Here is a 20,414-nt window from a genome sequence, read left to right as displayed (position 1 = left end):
TTTCCACGCCCAGACACTCCGGGAGGCAACCTCACGGCGGGTGTATGGGAGGCAGCACAAGGGAATCACCACAGTGAAGTGGTTTATTCTCTCTCCAAGCTTCCAGAGAAAGGACTTTTCTGGACTGCCAGAGCCTCCTTAAGTGCCACCGAAAAGCTCCTCTGGCAGCCCAGAAAAGCCCGAGATGGCCGGGATTAAAGGGGGAATGGCAGGAAACTGGCCGGGCCTTCGTGCCACTCTCAGATTTCCGGGGAAATTTTTCCAGGCTCGGGTTCTTAAGTAGAAAATGGTTCTTAAGAAGAGGGGGGGAAAATCTTGAACACCCGGTTCTTATCCAGAAAAGTTCTTAAGTAGAGGCATTCTTAGGTAGAGGTGCCATTGTATATGTGTTTGTTGAGAATTTTCTCTTTCTACTTGGCTGTGGTTATAGTTTTGCAAGACTTCATTTAGAAATTGCATTTCACCAATGCTGGTATCTTGCCAGGATGGCAGTTGAGTAAGAAAACCAGATAGACAGATGCCATAACCTCTGAAAGATGATTGCCAAAACTCTGTAATTACACAGGAGGTCTTGCTCAATGACTATAAATAAATACTGCTGTTTGTATAGAGACATACTATTGAACAATTTTCCTTAAATATACATAGGCTTAATACTTTAAAATAACAGTGACTGAATTTTTGATAATTCTGTTAATTCTGTTAAAACTGTATCTCCTGCATGCCTGAGCTGTAGTTTGCTTCAGATTCAAAGTCAGAAAGATGCTTTAGAATCCGATTCTTGAAACTCTTTAAAGCAAACTGCTTTTTTAAAAAGAATGTTTATTAAATATTAACATTAAAAAAGAGAAACAAACATAACAAAAAACTTATAGTACATAGTGTAAAGTAATAATAATAAAATTGAATACATAATTACAATATCAAATATGCATAATAAGAGAAAAGGGGATAGAAAGAAAAGGTGGGGAAAGAGGTAGAGGAAAAGATGAAGAATTAAAAAGCAAACTGCTTTAAACTCTAAATAAATCCTTTAAGGGGGTAAAAAAAAAAGCCACATATTTTTTCCCTGCAAAAAAAGATGACACAATTACTGCATGCATTCTGATTTGGATGGTGTAGATTCAAAACTGAAAGTGGTAAATGCTTAACAATGTAACCTATTTTTTTTAATGCTCTTGGGATTATCTGAAATTTACCTATAGTAAAAATATCAAAAGTAGGAACACATAGTAGGTTCTCCAAAGATTATTCAAATCCCATTTTATTTTTAAAATTTAGAAAATGAAAGAAAGCAGACTCATAATGCTACATTAAAGGAATACTTTTCAGAGGAGAGGGGCGGCATACAAATCCAATAAATTATTATTAAATTATTATTATTATTCCGTAGCGGGTTGCAGCTGGTAGGGCCCAATATGGTGTCCTGGTAGGGAAATGGAGCTGTGTATGCAGCTCCACGTCCCTGACCTGTGCCTGCCAGCACAAGATTTGGCTTTTGCGCATGCGCAAGAAACCAAATCTTGCACAGGGACACTCACACGTATGAAATTTCACCGATTTTTTTGCATTTTTTTGCTTCCGCAAAGAAAAAAAACCCACTGAAAATCGGCAAAATCTCACACGCAAGAGCATCTCGCATGAGATTTGGCTTCCTGCACATGCACAGAAGCCGAATCTAACACCAACACTCACACGCGCACCTGCCAGATATGTGCGCACCTGTGCTGGTCCCTGGGAGCGCATCGGTAGCACCGGTGATGGGGAATCCTTGCCTGGATAGATTGGGTCTGTGGGTTTGGGTCCGATTAGGTCCCACGGAGTTGGCCTTCTCCGGGTCCCATCGACTAAACAATGCCGTCTGGCGGGACCCAGGGGAAGAGCCTTCTCTGTGGCGGCCCCAGCCCTCTAGAATCAACTCAGAGATTAGGACTGCCCCCACCCTCCTTGCCTTTCAAAAGCTCCTAAAAACCCACCTATGTTGCCAGGCATTGGGAAACTGATACACCCCTTAGCTACTATGGTTTTTTATGTATGGTTTGTTAGGTTGTGTGATTGTTTTTTATAAGAAGGGTTTTAAATTGCTTTTAACATTAGATTTGTACATTGTGTTTTGCTGTTGTGAGCCGCTCTGAGTCCTCGGAGAGGGGCAGCATACAAATCTAATATATTATTATTATTATTATTATTATTAATAATAATAATAATAATAATAATAATAATAATATAAAACTAACAACTGTTATCACAGTTGTTTTTGCATTAATCAGTACATTCAGCAGTTCAGAACTGGGCATAGAAAAACTTTCTTAAATGTGCAAATACATAATCTCGGGGATTTAAGTTCGATTTGTTCTAGATTGAATGTGAGGAAGTGATGGATGCAGTTCACAATTGCCAATAAATGAACTCTATTGGGAAAATTGCTACTCAGCAACATTATATCAATCCCACAATATATACCAGGCCAAGAAATCAATTCCACCAGAAGTCTTAAAACTATTTAAAAAAAAATATTGGCTCTAATATAGAATAAATGTGATTAATCTCCTACCCCTCTTATACTCCTGAGAATTAGGGAGGTGGCTTTCTGAGAGATTTTTACATACCTTCCGCATGACTTGAGCTTAGGCCGTGTTTTTCACCTTGTTGCTTTTATATAACAAATTCTGCTTATCTGTGCTAAGATCATCTTCTTTACTCTCTTCATACCTGGAGGATCAGAAATGGTTTTATCTCATGGTAGAGGAACTCTTAGGAAGAATTTCCTTGTCAATGTATTGACTATCAACAATTCTACTGGCATGGTGCCATATCAGCTTGTAATTAATAAGAGATATCATCAGCTAAATCACTTTCTTATTTTCAGAGAACTTATTCCACAGTGTATATTGCTTATTTAAGCTGTTTTGAAATAAATTTGGAATTGCATAAGAATGAATTTAACTCTTAGATAACTCACATTACTCATTTCTAAGTATGCATAGGAAAGTTTCCTAGCTTGATAGTTATTAGGTAGGTATTATTAATATTATCAAATGCAGAACCATACATTGCAATTGAAATAGAAGATTTCTTTGTGAATTATTACAGTAAAAATCAACTACAGTATATGTCAATTAGATAAGTAATACTTTTTATTATAAAAAAATAAAGAAAAAATGTTAGTTTTCACTATATGGTTTAGATTGCAGAGGGGAAGACCTACAGTTTTTCAAATGCTGGTGGACTGCAACTCCCATATTCTTTGCTGTTAATCATAATTGCTGAACCCTGACAGTAGCAGAAGAACCATTGTTTTTCTATCTCCAATTTAGACAGCACACTTTTTTGTGTGAATTGTTTGTCTATCATGAAAAGTGCATTCAGAATTCCGTATAATAAACAATATTTCAAAATCAACATGTATGTTACATGGGGAAATTGAAGAATAGGATTTGGTGGCCTAGATGAGAATGGAAGAAGGGTTTATCTATGTTTTTTTGCTAGTTTAATTTCAGAAAATACCATTTGCACATGATCTCTGATGTTTATAAATTTATACCTGTGCCATACTGCAGTTAATCAGATTTTATAATACACAAATGGGACCTGTGAGTATTCCCAGCACTTTATGACTTTGTGTGCATTTTTTAAGAGAAACTGGAAGAAATATAGAAAAGGCCTTTAGTTCTCTTTCAGTGATTAAATCAAATTTATGTTGCAGATAATGCTTGAATTGCAAATTAATGAAAGGGAAGGAACTGTAATTTGCTTAAAAGCTTTAGGCGGCCTTTCCTGCCTGTAAACTGTAACATTAATCCAGAATTGTTTTTAATTAAGCTAACTGTGCAGGACTAATGGTGATGTCCTAATTCTTGATGCACAAAGTGGCTACTTTAAATTCTATTTTGATGATATTGTACAACATGGTAAAATGCTGCTGAGAAAAGACAACATCACTGGGCCATTGAAAATACCAGTGAAGGCTGTATGGAAACTATGTGACTTTGTACTTAACAAAATAACAGAATTACAGAATTGGAGGGATCTTGGCGGTCTTCTAGTCTAATCTCCTGCTCAAGCAGTAGACTCTATACCAGTGATAGTGAACCTATGGCATGCATGCCAAAGGTGGCATGTGGAGCCATATGAGGTTGCTTGTAAATCTGGGATAGGTTTCAGGTTATCTTTCCTCCAATTAATTTGTTGAAATAACTACTGTATCAAGAACCTGCATTAATTTTCCTAAAAATGTTACAATTGTAGTAATCGGGCCAACACTAAAGCCAAACAATTTATTTTTTATTTGCTTGTTCAATTAAAACTAAATCCACAGTAACTGAATTTAAACATGCCTGGGATAAACATATATCCATTGTAAGATAAAATACAGGAAATAGTATAAGGGCAGACTAGATGGACCATGAGGTCTTTTTCTGCCGTCAGTCTTCTATGTTTCTATGTTTCTTGGATCCTTGTTTTTCTACTTCTTTCTTTGTCTCCTCTTTCCATTGTTTCTAAATTCCATTACATCTTTTCATTCAAAAAGTGGAGCCTATATAAGCCTGCAGGTTTTGCATTTGTTTTAAATAAAAATCTACAATATGATCCCTGATTAATTAAAAAATAATGTTGGCTTTGCATTGAAGAAAATATGCAGTTTTTAAGATGAAGGATAAGGAGATCATTGCAGAAATTTTTGAAACTTTTTCCCCAGGACTATTTGCTAAGGACATATGTATGCTTCAAAATCATTCTGGAAGAAGTACTTTGGATGATAGATAAATGTAGCACCCCTCTGTGGTTTATTAAATCAGTGTGACCTTCCCCCCCCCAGAGTTTGGCTCAGTCACATTAAGTTTAATGAGTCAACTCAGTTTTGAATTCTACATAGTCATTGTGATTATTGTGTAAAGCACACATAATATGCTGCCTTGAACATTGATTTTTCCAATTCACCTTTTAGTTTGTAACAATTGTGAAAAACGAGAACAGGTATATAAGTTCTAATTCTGAGAATACCTGATTGCGGTTCTAAACAGTACATAGCAAAATGAAGTACAGAAAGTAACCAATCTTGTTCATGGGATATGTTGAAAACTTATTGCAAAAGATTTTGTGAGTCAAATGCCCTTTCAACATCTCTAACATTATTGGTGTAACTTTTTTAAAGCAAAAATATTTCCATTCACATTTAATCATGTCCAGAATTTCAAATTATTATTTAAATTTATTTGCCACTCAGCTATATAGTAGTGGACTCTGAATGGCTGATTAATGTGTTTTTGTATTTATAGGTCCAAACATCAGAAATAATATTTTTGTAAACCCATCCTATTATATTTAATAAGCAATCTCTTCCTCGGTATATATATTGATGCTCTTTCTATATTGATACCACAATGTGATATCTATATCTTATCAGTATAGGTTTGTGGGAAATAAAGTTTACAGATAATATATTTGTGAACAGCATAATTGCTTCTTCCTTAACAGTGGCTGCTAGTACCTGAATTGCTTTTATTTTATTCTTTGGTCTTTGGATTACTTTTGCTATCTGTTAAAGAATAGTGGGCTCAATTTTGCATGGTCTGCCTTCAGTCGTAAGCTGGTCTTGTATTTTACTATCTGTTACCTTAGCTTTAAGTAAATAAATGAACATGAACTTGCTAATATTGTATTGTGTGTAGGAGATCATAAGTGAAGGCCAAACCATTCTGAAACACTTCAGTTACCTTTGAAGCTGATATTAGGGATGTTCAGGCTTTCAGAATGCAACCATTATCCTTTGTCCATCTTGCCAAGAGAGAATTTAGTAACCTCCATCATGTTCTGAATATTGTGCCACCATCTTTCACAACAGCTGAAAGGTTATTGACTTCTCATAAATGATAGTTAAGCTAATTTTACATTTGACAAGTTGACTAGCTGTGATCATCTTATAAAACTAAATCAATGATTCTGTTTAAATGCATCATTTAGATTTGGGCTTTATTCAGAGTTGTTAAATGCATCATTTAGATTTGGGCTTTATTCAGAGTTCTTTTTTCTTGTTCAGATTTCTTTTGTGAATTCCGTATTTGAAAGACTGTAACTTTAGTTTATGCTCAGCGTAAGAAAACAATTTGTATTATTGTAATTTTGACATGTCCTTCAGTATCCTTAATAATTTATATCATGTGCCAAGTCTTTATCTGTAGGCAAAAAAGAATATCTTTTTCTTTTTTAAAAAAATTAATTCATGGTTTTATCATAAAAAATAAAATATAAACAATAAAACAAAGAATGAATACCTTTTTCAATTACATTCTACACTGCCTATATTATAGAAACATAGAAACATAGAAACATAGAAGACTGACGGCAGAAAAAGACCCCATGGTCCATCTAGTCTGCCCTTTTACTATTTCCTGTATTTTATCTTACAATGGATATATGTTTATCCCAGGCATGTTTAAATTTGGTTACTGTGGATTTACCAACCACGTCTGCTGGAAGTTTGTTCCAAGGATCTACTACTCTTTCAGTAAAATAATACTTTCTCATGTTGCCTTTGATCTTTCCCCCAACTAACTTCAGATTGTGTCCCCTTGTTCTTGTGTTCACTTTCCTGTTAAAAACACTTCCCTCCTGAACCCTATTTAACCCTTTAACATATTTAAATGTTTCGATCATGTCCCCCCTTTTCCTTCTGTCTTCCAGACTATACAGATTGAGTTCATTAAGTCTTTCCTGATATGTTTTATACTTCAGACCTTCCACCATTCTTGTAGCCCGTCTTTGGACCCGTTCAATTTTGTCAATATCTTTTTGTAGGTGAGGTCTCCAGAACTGAACACAGTACTCCAAATGTGGTCTCACCAGCGCTCTATATAAGGGGATCACAATCTCCCTCTTCCTGCTTGTTATACCTCTAGCTATGCAGCCAAGCATCCTACTTGCCTTTCCTACCGCCCGACCACACTGCTCACCCATTTTGAGACTGTCAGAAATCACTACCCCTAAATCCTTCTCTTCTGAAGTTTTTGCTAACACAGAACTGCCAATGCAATACTCAGATTTAGGATTCCTTTTCCCCAAGTGCATTATTTTACATTTGGAAACATTAAACTGCAGTTTCCATTGCTTTGACCATTTATCTAGTAACGCTAAATCATTTACCATATTACAGACCCCTCCAGGAATATCAACCCTATTGCACACTTTAGAGTCATCGGCAAATAGGCAAACCTTCCCTACCAAACCTTCCCCTATGTCACTCACAAACATATTAAAAAGAATAGGACCCAGAACAGACCCTTGTGGCACACCGCTTGTAACCTGTCTCTGCTGAGAATACTCGCCATTAACAATAACTCTCTGATGTCTATGCTTCAGCCAGCTTGAAATCCACTGAACTATCCAGGGATTAAGTCCAATCTTCACTAATTTATCTATCAGCTCTTTATGTGGAACCGTATCAAAGGCTTTGCTGAAGTCCAGATAGGCAATATCCACGGCACCACCTTGATCCAACACCTTTGTGACATAGTCAAAGAACTCAATGAGATTAGTCTGACACGATTTGCCTTCAGTAAAGCCATGCTGATTTGGGTCCAATAAGTTATTGTTTTTTAGATGCTGATTTATCCTCTTTTTGAGTAGAGTCTCCATCATTTTAACTACAACTGATGTCAAGCTAACTGGCCTGTAGTTTCCAGCTTCTTCTCTACTGCCCTTCTTGTGGATAGGCACAACACTGGCCATTCTCCAATCCTCAGGAACATCTCCTGTTAACAGGGATTGGTTAAACAAATCAGTCAGGGGGGTAGCAATGACAGATCTGAGTTCTTTAAGAACTCTGGGATGGATGCCATCTGGACCCATTGCCTTATTTATCTTTAATCTTTCAAGTTCTTCTAAGACATCGGCTTCTAAGATCACTGGAGCTGAATCCGTACAGCTGGAAGCAATGCTATATCCCTCTATAGTATTATTTTGTAAGGTGTCTTTTGAGAAAACTTATACAAAATGATTGTAGTGCTTTCAAATGAAGATAAACTTTTGAAATGTTATACAGTTATCAATCTATTGAGAAAAAATGCTGTGGTTAATCCTTTTGAGCAAGTGCTCAATTTGTGTCGATTTTACGTTATTTGTGGAAATACTTAAAATGTAGAAATTGACTTAAGCATTGAAACCATGGAACATACAGTACATTGCTATTGTGTAATTTTTTTATCTGTTGCAATTAGGACAATAGTGTCAGTCTCTACAAACACACACGCACACGCACACACATCTTTAGTAATAAATTTGGTTTGGAAAAGGGTAAACTGTGAAAGGAAATTTCACAGCATGGTGTTGAAAAATAGATTTTTCTTATCAAAACTCTATGACTGCTCTGCCTCCTCCAACTGTTACTTATTTCTGTTAAGAATTATAGGAACATAAACACCTAATGCAGACATGACATTAGCAGCTGATGAAGGAGTTTGAGTTGGTCAAGAGTTAATTAAGTGATACCTATGATTACAAGTAATATTTAGTAAATGTAATAGTTTAAAAGCCCTAAATCTATGCATTAACAATTTGGCTGCATTCCCATATTTTGCCAGTTGGCATGATCTTAGCTGTATCTGCAAAGCAGAAACATATGCCAGTTTTAATTACTGACTGATTGCTGTTCTTTCTCTTCAGCACTTCATAAGAGTCTGCATCCTACTCAAGTAACTATGGCTATATTTGTTATTTTAGGACCACTTGATATTTAGACTGAGCATGGGTAGAAAGCCAAATGCTTTCATATAAATTTATAAAAATCACAAAGGTTCATACTGTTTGTCACCTGCATATGGGCAATCTGGAACAAAGAATTGTGTTTGACTGATAAATATTTTCTGCCATTCATTTAGAAATCAAAGCTATTTTTTCATAGAAGAACAGTATAAATTGTTTGGAAGGCTAAGCTAACATCTGCTACTACATAGGATAGAATAATGCCTTTCCCATATGATTTAAGGTGCCAGTTTCCTATTCCCAAATTAAGGACAGATACCTTTACACAAAATAGCAAATTAATTTTTTCATACGTTCCTACAGGGCTGTTTGTTTCCTTAAGAAATGTGCTTGCAATTTTGTGCAAGGCTATTTGGAAGTTCCCTCTTTAGTTTATACAGGATTCCATGTAAATATGTATTTATTTACATTCACCTTGGTGTAATGTTAAAATATTCCCAGCCTTTATCCAGGCATGTATGTCATCAGTACCAACACATTCTTTGAATAAGAAAAAAGAAAGGGAAGAAAAGACAAAGAAAATTTTCCCTAAACATTTGACGTCTCATATTTAGGAACTTGCCATTTAAAACCAGTGAACTAACATTTTGATAAATTGCAACCAGTCAGAAAGCAACAAATCTTATTATGTCTGTACAAATGCATGCTTTGGAAACTGGAACATATGTGGTTCTCTAATTGTCTATTGCTTTGAGGTCTTCTTTTACAGATAGGATTTGTTTTGTGTACTTTTTAACTGTACTATTTCAAAGCTGCGGTTTTTCTAAACTATTCATTCTCTATTTCCATATTAAGCACACCAACCTGCTTTAAATTATTTTATTAGTTTTTGATTATAGTAAAAAAAAAGTGAGGTTTAAATTTGATGTACATTTTTTTGCATTTATATACCTTTTTTTCTTTTCCTATAGGGAAGGAAATGAACCAGGAGATTCCATGAAAATTACGTACAGTGAATTGCTGAGCAAAGTCTGCCAATTTGCCAATGTTCTTCGGGAACAAGGTATCTGATGTTGTAGGAATTCACATGCTTTTTGTTGCAAGATGCTCTGGACCTTGACCAGAATGATAGTCACTTGTCCCCAACTGTGAATTGATGATTTTCCTCCCCAGCTATGAGGAAGCGACACAACCTTTAGATAGCTATCACAATTTTTTGTTTCTATTTATATGTTTCCCATAAATCAGAAAACAATTAAAATGAAACTATAAATTAAAGCAATATCATTTAAAAAGCACCAGGAAGAAAGGAAACAAATCAAGTGCATTAATCCAACATTCTTTCAGAATGACTTGAGAGATGTGATAAATCTTCAATGCAACCACAGGTATAGAGACCTCTCTGGTTTTGGTGGGTTAGGAAGATTTCAGAGTACAGGTACTATCACAGAGTACAGGTACTATCACAGAAAATGGTTGCCTGTGAAAAACATGCATGATGACACACTGTTAGCTTTGGCACAAAAAAATCTAATCCTTTCCTGGTGATCTTAGTGAATGAATAGAATGGAATTCTTTATTAGCCAAGTGTGATTGGACACGCAAGGAATTTATTTATTTATTTATTAAACATATTTATATGCCGCCCAACTCCTGAAGAACTTTGTCTTTGGTGCATATGCTCTCAGTGTACATAAAATAAAATATACATTTGTCAAGAATCATGGGATACAACACTTAATAACTGTCATAGGGTCAAATAAGCAATCAGGAAACAATCCATATTAATATAAATTGTAAGGATACAAGCAGCAAGTTACAGTCATACAGTCATTAGTGGGAAGAGATGGGTGATAGGAACGATGAGAAAACTAATAATAATGTTAATGCAGCCTTAGTGAATAATTTGGCAGTGGTGAGGGAATTATTTATTTAGCAGAGTGATGGCATTCGGGAAAAAATGTTCTTGTGTCTAGTTGTCTTGGTGTGCAGGGCTCTCTAGTGACCTTTTGAATTGAAACAATTTATGTCCAGGATGTGAGGGGTCCAGAAGACAATCTCTTAGGTATCTTGAACCCATGTTCTTGTCCACATTTTCAGACCTGGAAAAGTGAGAATTACTTTTAAAAAACCTTTGAATTGTGTTCTCAAAATGCCCCTCAAATTTGTCACAGCATGCCTCTGAGGGCTTTAAGGTAAAATTTTCCAGAGCAAATGGTAGCATTGTAAGTTCTTAACTGTCTTAAAAACTATGCTACTTGAAGATACAATGGACATTAAAAAGTAGCTACTCACCTTCTAACTTTGGCTGCAGACTCAGCAACTTGTGAACTAACGTGTATTGTGTCAGTATGTTCTGGACCTTACACCATTTGCACTCTATTAATCTCCTGACCAGTTTCATCATCCAGAACTCTCCATCAAACCATTATGAAAGCCTGATTTCACAATGGTGATTAGGAGATTTAAGTATAATCGTGTCAGTAGCCAGTTTAGCTTCTTTTCATAGGGGAGATTTGATTGGATCAATGGTCTCTAGTGCATTTTTCTAGCTCATTTGAAGAACTCTTCATATTCTCCATTATGAGTGGAGCCAGCATTCTGGATGAGTTGACTTCATCCACCCAGAATGAGGACTGAGTCTGTTACTTTTCATAGGGGAGCTTTGATTGGATCAATGGTTATGGATTCTCTAGAGCATTTTTCTAGCCCATTTAAAAAACTCATCATGTTCTGTACATTTTAGGAGAGAACTTTTTTTAAGGGCCCTCACCTGTTCCCGATGGAGGTGATGTTAAAAGTTTAACAAGTGATGATTTGACCAGTAGATCACAGTGATTCCAGTATCTAGGCTGTCATCCTTCTCATGTTGCAAAGCAAAAATTAAACTGAGAATATAGGCTGGACTTAGTTGTTATTTGTTTCTGATTGAAGAGAACCACGATTGTCATGGAGGCTATGAAATTCCAGACTTATCTTACTAGAATGGTAACAGTCTCAATGTTGAAGTTTCAAGATCAGAGTTCTGGAGTTTTCTAATACCATTCAGAGGCCATCTCTGAGCATAATGAAAGAGAATTTCAGGATAGCAATGTGGCTGCTATATCAAGCAGCATTTTCATCTGTCTTGTTAGTTTAAAACTACACTGCTCAAAAAAATAAAGGGAACACTCAAATAACACATCCTAGATCTGAATGAATGAAATATTCTCATTGAACACTTTGTACTTTGTACAAAGTTGAATGTGCACAACAGCATGTGAAATTGATTGTCAATCAGTGTTGCTTCCTAAATGGACAGTTTGATTTCAAAGAAGTTTGATTTACCTGAAGTTATATTGTGTTGTTTAAGTGTTCCCTATATTTTTTGAGCAGTGTAATAAAACCCCGTTTAGCTTCTCTGCTCTAGTTTGGAGATAAGCAGTTGGCATTCTTATCTTCTGGGTTAATGTTACAGTGAAAAAGCTGGCTCTGTTAAGGACAGTTTAAGACAAACTCTATGTCATCCAGATTATTTAGCATGGTCTAGACTGGGGGTGTCCAACTTAAGGCCTGTGGGCCGGATGCAACCCACAGGGTGTTTAGATCTGCTCTGTGGGCCTGGAAACAGCGAAAGACTGCCCCGTGGTGTCTCTGCCAGTGAAAATGGGCTCCCAAGCTACATTTTCATTGGCAGAGTGCTGAGGCCACCGTAGGCACCTCCTGACACCAATGACGAGTTTGTGATGCCTACCCTGGCCACGCCCATCCCAGCCCCCCAATGTCAAACACAACCCTGATGTGGCCCTCAGTGAAATCGAGTTTGACATTGTGGTCTAAGCATTCAGCAGGAGGTCAGACTAGATGACTTCTGAGGTTCACGGCAATTCCATTATTCTATATGTTGGGTCAGTTCTCTCATCCACAATGAAATTATTAAGTGTGATCTTGTTATGCACTCAAAATTAACAATATTACCTGGGAAGAAAAATCAGAGGCTGTGCCACTAGGTTCCTGATCATATGGGAATGGACTAACGGAGGATATGTTCCATAGTTCTCTATGTTGTCTGCCCTTTAAATATTATCTTCTAATACTTACCATCCATTACTGATGATAATCTGAATTTGAATATTTAACTTATATTCTATAGTAGAAGGTGATTTTATGGGTGTACTGGAAATGTCCCATGCTTACAATCCAGATCATATTTTTTATTATAATGATTAACCTTATTTTGATGGTTTTACAGCCATAATTAAGACTGTAATTTTTATAACACCAGTAGCTCTTTAAATAGCCAGATTTCTGCTCTTGTTCTTGTTAAGTTACAAAAAAGTTAAGTTTTAACTACAACTTTGCCACATTGTCTCAATTCTTTTTGAGTCCACATTTGAAACAGTATTAACATGTCTTTTTGAATTCAGTCAGATAAGGTTTCCCACATCTTTGCAAGGTACATAGAATGGTTGGTTAGTTTCTACGGTACGGTCCATTCTGCTGTTCCCGTAGCTGCCCACCGATTGCGTAATTTGCACATGATGGTTCTGGTACCATCTTTGCCGGGCTGTCATGCGCGCCATCTTTTTTGGGTGAAAATTTTGCGCTTTTTTTGCTTCCTTGCATGTGTATGGACACAAAATCTTGTAAGGGGATGCTCACACACATGAGATTTTGGTGATTTTTTTCTTCCACCCATGCACATGGGGAAACATGGCGATGCGCACGCATCGCATCAATAGCATGGTAAGAGCAGCCCACCCCTGGAAAAGAAAAGGAAAATAAAGGTAGATTTTTTAAATGAAGATGGAAGGTGCATACCCTATTCCAAATGGTTAGTTTTATTCAGTCACTATTTATGTGTTTTTAATAGGAAAGTGAACACAAGAACAAGGGGACACAATCTGAAGTTAGTTGGGGGAAAGATCAAAAGCAACATGAGAAAATATTATTTTACTGAAAGAGTAGTACAGTGATCCCTCGATTAGTGCGGGGGTTACGTTCCAAGACCTCCCGCACTAATCGATTTTCCGCGGTATAGTGGTGCGGAAGTAAAAACACCATCTGTGCATGCGCGCCCTTTTTCCATGGCCGCGCATGCGCAGATGGTGGAGCCGGGGAGCGACGAAAGTGCGGAGGCTGGCAATGGTTGTTTTTAATGTCGGCAACCCACCCAGCTCCTCCAGCCTCCTCGCCGCTACCCCCCGTCCGCCCGATTCGCCCCTCTCACCGGCTTTCTTGGGGCACGAGTCCTCTTGCAGCAGCGCTGGCGGCAACAGCTTCTCGGCGTTTAGAATGCCCGCCTCCTTCCCTCCTTCCTTCCCTCCCTCCTTCCTTCCCTCCTTCCTTCCCTCCTTCCCTCCTTCCCTCCTTCCCTCCCTCCTTCCCTCCCTCCTTCCCTCCCTCCTTCCTTCCCTCCAACGTCAGTTTGGTGATGACGTATGACGTCATCGGGCGGGAAAAATCGTGGTGTAGGAAAAAAAACACGGACTATTTTTAAATGTATTATTTTTTGAAAAACCGTGGTATAGCGTTTCGCACTAATCGAGACCGCACTAATCGAGGGATCACTGTAGATCCTTGGAACAAACTTCCAGCAGACTTGGTGGATAAATCCACAGTAACTGAATTTAAACATGCCTGGGATAAACATACTGTATATCCATCCTAAGATAGAATACAGAAAATAGTATAAGGGCAGACTAGATGGACCATGAGGTCTTTTTCTGCCGTCAGACTTCTATGTTTCTATCCTTAAAATCAATAAGGCTATAGCAGGCCTGTGGATCTATAGAACGTTCCACATCTGGGATGGTTCCCTGCATGCTCTTAATAAATGTATGCCATGAACAATTTCCTGTATTTATTGAAACTGTCCATTCTTTGTGTCTAATTTGAAACATTTAAGAACCAGGAGCATAATTTTGAAGGGGAAATACTTGAATAGGCCTTCTTGTCACCCCTCTCTTCTGATTTTGTACACTTATATATTTTTAACGTTTGTAGACATTTTATAAATCAGAGTGTCTTCCCCTTGTGAGGTATGCTGAATATCACAGCTTACTATGGAAATATTGTACATGTTGATCACTTTCTTTCACCCTAATTGAAGCCTAAAATTTTTCAAGCAGTACATTCCTAACCAGTTATACCAAAGTACTCCTTAGTAATAGAATAGAAATATACTGATGAGTAAGGCAGTATGCATGAAGGCAGTAACTCTGTTTGGAATTATTACTCTCACCTGTTGTTCTGCTTAATATCTGGCACAGAGCTAGCAAATATATGAAGATGTTTGTAGCCCAAACAATTTAAGTATCAGCGTTCCAATAAACGCCCCCAATGAAATTAAACTCCAAGGCTAGAAGTTCCTCAAAGTTCCAATTTATTAGAGATACCATATTGGCAACATCTGGGAAAACCCGAATCTGAAAGCTTGCAGATTTTCGCCACCCAAATGAAAGTTCAAGTACCTGCCCAGCAGTCACATGTCCATCACATGATCCAATCAGGCATCATCCAAAATTGAAGATACCTCCCAGTTACTTCATTGCAGCTGTGGGGCACAGTGGCCTTCCCTTCCATTTTCCCACAGTAGAAACTGTGGCAGGCCAGAATACAAAAAAAATGAAAGATGGCTTCCAGTTCTAACATTAAGATTTGATCCTTATTTATTCTCTCAGTATGATCAGACCGATATTCCTCTTTCATGTTGGTCATTGTTATCTTCAGTCCACATTCTTTCGACATTCATTGATTCTTGATTCGGCTTGTTTTTGTTCAACCCCTTAAACCTCTGGTTTCTCCTTGAATTACTCAGCCCTCATTTTCATATAACATAGAAGGCAAAAACATACTCATCACAGTTTACTTTAGCATGGAAGAAGCACGGTAGCACAGTGGTTAGAGTGCAGTACTGCAGGTTACTTCTGCTGCTTGTCAGCTGCCTGTAGCATAGCAGTTCAAATCTCACCAGGCTCAAGGTTGACTCATCCTTTCGAGGTCGGTAAAATGAAGACCCAAAATGTTGGGGGCAATATGCTGACTTTGTAAACAACTTAGAAAGGGCTGTAAAGCATTGTAAAGCAAAATACAGTATAAGTCTACTTACTATCTACAAGAACAGTTTTTTTCCGAACGCCATCACTCTACTAAACAAATAATTCCCTCAACACTGTCAGACTTTCTACTAAATCTGCATTTCTATTCTACCAGTTTTTCTCATCATTCCTTTCACCCATTTCCTCCCATGTTGACTGTATGACTGTAACTTGTTGCTTATATCCTAAGATTTTTTATTAATATTGCTTCTTCATTGCTTATTTGACCCCTATGACAATCATTGTGTTGTACCACATGATTCTTGACAAATGTATATTTTATTTTATGTACGCTGAGAGCATATGCACCAAGACAAATTCCTTGTGTGTCCAATCACACTTGGCCAATAAAAATTCTATTCTATTCTATTGCTATTAATTCCTCACAGAAGACCATTTTACTATCCATTACTGCCAGAATTTGCATATGAACATTTTCCTATCTTTAGTAAATTGTTTGGGAAGGCAGACACTTTCATCTACTTGCTCGGGTTTTTTTTAATTTATATAAAATATATGACAGTTTACTCCATTTTCCTTTTCAAACACAATTAGCTTGGTTCAGATACCTCCATTTTCAGACCCATACTTCTTATTGCATCATACAACCTAACATTCATTGCATGCAAAAATACAAGTGCATTCATTTCTGCAAGTGACACGTTCCTCATAATACCATAAATATGTCTTATACATTTATTCATAAATCTGATCCTTGTCCTAAATAGTAAGATTAGGGTTAATCATTCACTAATCATCCATATTATTTCCACATTAGTCTACCCACGTCATACATAGGTTCTTCTGCATTCCAACTCCATACCTGCGCAAAGCATTCCATAAATCATATTTATTTTTTTTATCATGCACTTTCTTTAAATCAATATATGTACAATACACTGCCTCATTTATTTCCCGACGACATGTTGAAAAGCAAAGTTGATAAGCTAATCTACAAATTTCATACTTAATATAAAGTCACAGTCTCTTCCTGAGTTTCATTCATTATCACCTTTCAGGCAGAATTCTGCCAACATTCTCAGGCTACCCCATAAGTAAAACATACTCCTATTTTAACATGTGTCATTTTCTTTCTTTCTTTATTGAATTTATATTACCCCCTACTTGCACATGGCCACTTGAGGTGGCTTACAGAATATAAAACCCTTATTTGAAACAGTAAAACTAATAAAAAAGAATCAAATAAATTAATACAATATAATAAAATCACCTACATCTCACCCCGGCAACAGCAGATCACATGAGCCATTTAATGGACTCCATCCCACTCTGGGCTCCCCAGGCTCAGTGGCAGAAATGGTTTGTCATGAAAGTGACTACATGCATGGCCCCTGGATTGGGACCGAAAGGCAAAAGGAAGCAGTATGCTCCCCCCCATATTTGGGTATACCAGGTGATTCAACAGAAAACACACACACACACACACACACACATATATACAGCATATGTATATATGTTTATGTATATGTATGGAATATCATTTTTATGTGTGCCAGTGTACAGAAAAAAGTAACAATAAAGGTCATCTTATATTACTGTCATTCTCATACACATTTCCAAACCTTTCATTCCAGACTTCTATTGTTTGAATTTTATCCTAAATAATTATTGTAATGCAATTTGATGTTGATGGTATTTTATATTGTATTTATGATTGGAAAGAAAAATAAAAAAAATATTTGCCGAAGTATTATGTGCAGTTTCCTTCAACTGCAGCTGCTTTCACTTCATCATTCCATCAAGTCTCTTTTTTCATTCTTTTATTGATAAAATTTCACATATTATTAATATGAGTAAAATTCCTCATATGTATAATTATTTTTAATCTGTTGAAATCTGCTTTATTTACCCTCTTAGTTTATTTCTACTTCCTAGTCATTCTCTTTAATATACAGTGATACCTCGTCTTACAAACGCCTTGTCATACAAACTTTTCGAGATACAAACCCGGGGTTTAAGATTTTTTTGCCTCTTCTTACATACTATTTTCATTTTACAAACCCACCACCACTGCTGGGATGCCCCGCCTCCGGACTTCTGTTGCCAGCGAAGTGCCCGTTTTTGCGCTGCTGGGATTCCCCTGAGGCTCCCCTCGCTGGGAAACCCCACCTCTGGACTTCCATGTTTTTGTGATTCTGCAGAGGAATCCCAGCAGCACACAAATGGGCGCTTCGCTGGCAACGGAAGTCCGGAGGTGGGGTTTCCCAGCGAGGGGAGCCTCAGTGAAATCGCAGCATCGCAAAAACATAGAGGTCCGGAGGTGGGGTTTTGAGGACATCAGTGTTTTTGCGATTTCACTGATGCTCCCCACCTCCGGACTTCCGTTGCCAGCGAAGCGCTTGTTTTTGCGATGCTGGGATTCCCCTGCTGGGATTCCCCTGCAGCATCGCAAAAACACAGAAGTCCGGAGGTGGGGTTTCCCATGGAAGGGAGCCTCAGGGGAATCCCAGCAGTGCAAAAACAGGCGCTTCGGCTGGCAAAAGGGGTGAATTTTGGGCTTGCACGCATTAATCGCTTTTCCATTGATTCCTATGGGAAACATTGTTTCGTCTTACAAACTTTTCACCTTAAGAACCTCGTCCAGGTACCAATTAAGTTTGTAAGACAAGGTATCACTGTACCTTCGATTTTATTCAAGACTTGCATTTGAACTTCCTGCAGTTTATATGCTTCTTCCACTTCCTTTTTTTTTGATACTAGTTTTCTCAGTAATTTATAGATCCAATTTTGGCTTGTGGTTAAGACCCCAGGCTAGAAATTGGGAGACTCTCAGGTATTAGTCCCATTTTAGGCATGAAAACCAGCTGGATAATTTTGAATCAATCACTCCTTCTCTCTCCAATCCACCTCACAAAGTTGCTGTAGTGAACTAACCTTGAGTTATTTATAAAAACAAGAAATGCAAGAAATAAATAAAACTGTGAAATCAGCTATGCATTTTGATTCCTTTTTTAAGGGTGTGTTTTGAACATTTCTTTATTTCATCTTGATGCTGGCTTAGTTCAAATCAGAGCGAAGATGCCTTCTCTAACTCTGAGATCCTTAATTTAACCATTTATTTGCTTCATTTGCTCAATAAGTTCATTTGTTTTTTCCAGGTATTATTATGTTTTGTGTAGTTGATTGAAAAATTGTTTTAGGAGAGGGAAAAAAAAAAGAGCGAAAAGGAAAAGAAGATAAGAAAATAAAATAAAATAAAGCATTCTGCTTTATATATAACATATTTGGTATCATTATTTACAATTGGCACTACTCGAAGAGTAGTGTGATTTATGTGCAGCTTACATCTAACTTACAAAGGAAAATCTTCCTTTTTACAATTGTTATACATTTAATACATAATTACAATCTTATAATCTCCTTATCATTATATCAATCATATATCCTTTTTTCTTCAATGGTATAGTGGTGCTATAGTTTGTTAATATTTGTTGATGATATTTAAATTTATTGTCTCTAAATTTGGATTTGGGGTTCCTAATTTCTTTTCATTTTATTTTATTTTATTTTAATTTATTTTTTGCAACCCAGATATACCATCCTTTTCTCTCCTTTTTTCATATTTGTTTTATGTGTACATATCGTCAATATGTTGTCTTTTGTTGTGTAATTTTAATGTAAATATTTAATAAAACTTTTTTCAAAAAAAGAAAAAGAAAAATTGTTTTAGTTGGCTGATCTGAGATTTTTTTCCTTCTTCACAGGTGTGAAGAAAGGAGACACAGTTTCCATCTACATGCCAATGATAATTGAGCTGGTGGTTGCTATGCTAGCTTGTGCCAGAATTGGAGCACTTCATTCAATTGTGGTAGGAATATTTATTCAACCAAAACATTTACGGAAGGTTACAAGTTACTAATTGAAATTAGGGCTATTGTGTGTGGTCTGCAAATACAAATGAACAACAAAAAGTTCTTGCTGCCAACTAATGGTTGTCTGTATTTTGCAGATCAGGTACTGTACAATAAAATCTAATTGAAATGAACTATGATATAAGCAGCAATTTAAACTAAGCTAGCTTTTTTGCCCCTGTGATTTTGAGTTACTTTCTCAAATGTCACTATGCCCTTTTTGATTAAGCAGATGCTGCTTTATCACTTTGTTTTCCAAAGAGGACCTCAGGCCTAAATAATTTAATTTTTAAAAAATCTCCCTACGTTTTAAAGGAGTTTAACCTAAAACATTGCATTAAATAGTTCAACAGAATACTGACAAGTTGCAAAGTATCAGTCTGTAGCAGCGTGCTTATTTGTTGTGATGCTTTGCATTAAAGGTTTGCAGTATTTGGACCTGAATTAGGCAAAGGTCTTCTAATCCAGCATGGGTGCTGTTGCTATACTTGTTGGCTTCTTCTGAAAGGAACCATGCCATTTTTTTGAATTCATTTAGTAGTCAGCCAAGGACATCCTTAAACCTTAACTCAACAATATGTTTATACATTAGAAAAAAGGCAACAATTTTGATCACGCTAGGTTTCAATGAAATATGTCTATGATCTGTGATTATAATTATCTGCATTGCATTTCTCAGTGATTGTAACAAAGTCACAGTCACTCATTCCCTCATCACCTCGAGGCTCGACTACTGTAACGCTCTCTACATGGGGCTACCTTT

At 36.8% G+C, this 20,414-nt stretch overlaps 1 protein-coding gene across 2 annotated transcripts in view; it reads left to right on the top strand.

Moving 5' to 3' along the window:
* Positions 1 to 20,414, top strand: part of ACSS2 (acyl-CoA synthetase short chain family member 2) — a 76,921-nt gene that overhangs the window by 14,444 nt on the left and 42,063 nt on the right. For both annotated transcript variants that reach the window (XM_070744896.1, XM_070744895.1), the window contains exons 3-4: positions 9,672 to 9,763; positions 19,505 to 19,608. In XM_070744896.1, the coding sequence (XP_070600997.1) occupies positions 9,672 to 9,763; positions 19,505 to 19,608 (196 nt within the window). The remainder of the gene's footprint in view (positions 1 to 9,671; positions 9,764 to 19,504; positions 19,609 to 20,414) is intronic.

The sequence above is a fragment of the Erythrolamprus reginae genome, chromosome 3, assembly GCF_031021105.1.
Source record: "Erythrolamprus reginae isolate rEryReg1 chromosome 3, rEryReg1.hap1, whole genome shotgun sequence".
Classification (NCBI taxonomy): domain Eukaryota; kingdom Metazoa; phylum Chordata; class Lepidosauria; order Squamata; family Dipsadidae; genus Erythrolamprus; species Erythrolamprus reginae.
The sequence above is the reverse complement of the archived record's forward strand: the minus strand, read 5'-3'. Positions and strand labels throughout refer to the sequence as shown.